Source organism: Neoarius graeffei, chromosome 1 (assembly GCF_027579695.1).
Source record: "Neoarius graeffei isolate fNeoGra1 chromosome 1, fNeoGra1.pri, whole genome shotgun sequence".
Lineage (NCBI taxonomy): Eukaryota > Metazoa > Chordata > Actinopteri > Siluriformes > Ariidae > Neoarius > Neoarius graeffei.
In genome coordinates, this window is record NC_083569.1 from 125,570,152 (window position 1) to 125,574,314 (window position 4,163).

The following is a 4,163-nucleotide window of genomic DNA, read 5'->3' on the forward strand; positions in this document are numbered from 1 at the left end:
GTGGATGACACTGATGCCATATCTCACTACACCCCCCCACACACTGACCCCCCCTCCCAGTTCCCTCAATGACTGTCTATCAGACCTAAAGCTGTGGATGCAGAATCATTTTCTAAATCTTAACACAGATGAAACAGAAATCATGCTTATCGGTCCCAAATCTCCATTGTCCAAATATTCCAGCTTCAGTGTGCACTTGTTAAATCTTCATCTGTTGTTAGAAACCTTGGAAAACTGCTTGGCCCCTCACTCAACTTTGATCCCCACATTAAATCCCTCACCAAGACTGCTTTCTTTCACCTCCGGAATATTGCCAAGCTTCACGCCTTTCTTTCCACTAGTGATGCCCAAACTTTGATCCACTCCTTTATTATGTCCCACTTAGATTTTTGTAACTCTCTTTTCACTGGCCTCCCTACCAAATCCATTCAAAGACTACAATACATTCAGAACTCTGCAGCAAGACTCCTCACCCATACCAAACAATCTGCTCATATCACCCCCATCCTTTCTCAGCTTCACTGGCTACCTGTTCTGTCCTGAATTAAATATAAACTCTTACTACTCACCTTCAAAGCTCTCCATAACCTTGCTCATTCTTACATCTGTGATCTTCTGACTCCTTACATTCCAGCCTGCTCTCTCAGATCCTCTAGCTATAACCTCCTTGCTGCCCCCCACACCAGACTCTCTACCCTGGGTGGCAGGTCCGTCAGCACCATGGCCCCTAATGGCCAACTATGTAACGTGACCTTGAGTTTGAGAAAGGCACTATATAAATGTACCTTATCAATAATTGGTCGATGGGAACAATGGTGATCAGTGATTGGTTGTTGGGAGTCATTGTGATCAGTGATTGGTTGATGCGAACAATGGTGATGAGTGATTCAGCATTCAGAACATTGGCTCTCAGAAGCATGACTCAGTCAGGATTTTCACACTGGTCATGAGTCGAGTGAAACTGCACTCTCAACTCATGTGCAAAAGTATGTACACTCCGATTGGTGTGTTGGGTGTGGCATATTCACACCTGCCAGCTAACATGGCTGGCTTCCTTCTGCTGCAAGTCCCCACTGAATTATAGTGATGCTGAAGTGGCACTAAATTTACTCAGTGCTTCACAATATATTCTTTATTGGAAACCACAATCTCTGTATTTCAGCGCTGTCTTCAGAGGATCCAAAGTCCAGCCTGGATTTCATCCCCATTGGACCTAGATCTTGGAACTTCAGTCCTTCTGTGTAACATGACAGGATTATGATCCTCTACAGCTAAAACTCCGCTACTGTTCCATAGCCTAAAGGGCACAAACTGTGAACATAGCCCTTAAATAACCATTTATCTGGTTTCCCCAAGGTGACGATTCTCTTTCGGCTCTTACATATCTTATTAAATTGTGCACTCAGAATTATTGGCTTTTATCATTTTCTTCATATCTAGCACACAGTCTACGATGCAGGTCTGAACCGTATGTTCAATACTAATGCATAATTCTTCAAAAAGAAAATGTATCATCTCCCTTTTGCTTTTAATGTCTTGAATTCATAACCTGGTCTGGTTTTAAATGGTCTGATTGCTCCACATGGGCTCAAATCAAGAGTTTGCTCCCTAAACTGGACTTTGTTTGAATTAGGTCATTATTGTCGTGTTCAGTAGTTTTACAGCAGTCTGAAGCTGCACGCTAGTAAAGAGGACTGTATGAAGAGTTTTGAAAAAGTGTATTGAGAAATGTGTGTATCTATTTACTAAAACATACCCTATAAGATAGGAAAACATTTATTCCGAGCATCTGATGCTGGAACTGAGTTTCTGAAACCTTTTACACTGTGCAAATTGTGTGTGTTTTATACAGGCACTCATGTATCAGGCAAGTAAACAATTAGTTTACAAACCTGCTTAGGGCTAAGTCAATATTTCTATGTCACATTTTCCCAATTGTATTATAAACATAAAAGTCCAGAGAAATAATAATAATAATAATAATAATAATAATAATAATTTTATTCTTCCCAAACCTGAAAGTGCTGTTCATACAATAAATCAAAATAAAACTCACTTTCACACAAATTATAAGCAGAGCTATTAATAATTATCCAAATAATAATAATAGTAATAAACAATGGTCTAGCATGCAGGTAATGTGTAAAAGATTAATAGATTGACCATTTTTGTTGTTTAAAACCGGATCCTGTATCGGAATGGGATCTCCCGTGTTGGCTGCATCGTCCCGAATCCAAACCTCCTCACATCGATGTCTGGGATCTCTTCATCTGGGTTCTTCAACTCAAACTCAAAATAGGTGAGCATGAGGAAGATGAACTGCTTGAGCTCATTGGTGGCGAAGAACCTCCCGGGACACATGCTGACCCCGGCACCCCATGGCATGTTGTAGTACTTCACTTTCCTTCCTTGTTTGTAGAATTCAGTCTTTTTTCTGCCATCCGGCATGAGGAAGCGGTTGTATTTGAAGGTGTGTGGATCAGGGTGAATCTCAGGGTCCATCTGGACAGCAGTATAGGGGAAGAGGGCCACACGGTCACCTTTGCGGATCTTGTATTCATGCCCATTGTCCATTTTCAGGCTCATGTCCTCGATTACGGCTCGTATAAGCACAGGAGCAGCTGTCATGCGCAGGCTCTCATCCACAGCACTGTCCAGAACCGGGGTATTGAGGAGCATGTCTCGAGTCAAGTTAATCAGTGGGCCACCACGCTTCACCTCTTGTCCAGTTTCACGCAGAACATCATCGATCTCATTTTTCACCGCCTTCATAGCCTCTGGGTGCTTCATAAGGAAGAGAAGAAGCCAGAATGATGCAGGACCAGTGTTACCTTGGGATGCCCACAGGAGCAGGAACATGTGTCTGTCCTGCATGGACTCATGCATTCCACGCTCAGAACGCATCTGCTGTGATTCAGACACCCAGTCACTAATGTTCTCTTTTTTCTTCACCTTCTCCACAGCAAGAACATTCCAGAAAAGCCTCTTCAGCCTCTCTGCTTCCATTTTCTCAGAAGGTCTCAGAACTCCGTAGGCCAGTTTTGGGAAAAGTTGATCATATTTACGAAACTCATAAAAGAGCTCATCTGACTCCTTTCGGTCAACTTCCTTTGCTTTGTTCACACTTTCTGGGGTCTTGGCTACCTCATTTCCAAAAAGTGCCAGGTACCCTGCACGGAACACGATGTTATAGCAGTAAGCAAAAAGCCCATCCTCCTGCCATGGCCTGTCATCACCATTTCCAGATGCAATACTGTGCAACATGAGGTTCTGCAGATTGGCCATCATGGCTTGTGTCATCATCACCAGCCCATCACCCATCAGATGCTTGTTGCTGGATGTTTGTATGAGCTTGTGATCTTCTACTAAGGGATGGTAGCCAAAAACACGTTGGACCAGGTGCCTAGCAAATTGATTAAAGTCCAGTTTGGCCCGGGCCTCTTTAACCACCGAGCCGAAGGACAGTGGGTCCATGAGGAAGGTGAAGTAAAACCCTCCCAGCTGCACAGTGAAAATATCCCCGTGCTTCTTTCTCATCCTCTCAAGAAATTTTGCTGTGTCCCTTCTGAACTCCAGAACATGTCCCAGCCATGGCAGAAGACCTTTATCCAGAGGAGGTTCTCCAGGTCTTTGACGGCGGAAGGCTCCGAGGAGATAAAGTCCCCCAAGGACAGATATGATCAAAGCAAGAAGAATTTGCAGCAGAAAGCTCATGGTATTTATTCTCTCTCTCTCTCTCTCTCTCTCTCTCTCTCTCTGTGTCAACAGTGTGCAGTATGCACTCTGAATTCAGCTTTGTGCCTGTTTTAAAACATGGAGCTCAGACTCCACCCATCCTCTGTACTTTAGATCCCTGTAGTGCTACATAGATCGTCTCAGATATCAAAACCCATTGTTCCATGTTGTATAGCATACAAACCCACACCACAGCATTCATGAATGAGAGAGAACTGGAAAGTCTCCAAACTCCCAGTAAGAAAATATTCAGCAGTAGAACCCATTCAGCACTGTGCTGTATTCACTATTTTTATACACACACACACACACACACACACACACACACACACACACACACACAGATTGCCGGACGCAGCTGTCTCTCATTACTAGGTATCTGAAAGACACACAGAGACACAAATTAATAGACAGCCAGTAATTAGACA

The 4,163-nt window shown here is 43.4% G+C and overlaps 1 protein-coding gene across 1 annotated transcript; it reads right to left on the minus strand.

Annotated features, from left to right (window-relative positions):
- Positions 1-1,985: 1,985 nt before the first annotated feature.
- On the minus strand, positions 1,986-3,769 carry LOC132883281 (5-beta-cholestane-3-alpha,7-alpha-diol 12-alpha-hydroxylase-like). Its single transcript, XM_060916695.1, has one exon. The coding sequence runs from the start codon at positions 3,712-3,714 to the stop codon at positions 2,176-2,178; it is 1,539 nt and encodes a 512-aa protein (XP_060772678.1). The 5' UTR covers positions 3,715-3,769; the 3' UTR covers positions 1,986-2,175.
- Between the last annotated feature and the right edge of the window lie 394 nt (positions 3,770-4,163).

Bases quoted from the DNA above. Each gene is read 5' to 3' on its own strand.
- LOC132883281 (XM_060916695.1), bottom strand. From the start codon at position 3,714: ATGAGCTTTCTGCTGCAAATTCTTCTTGCTTTGATCATATCTGTCCTT.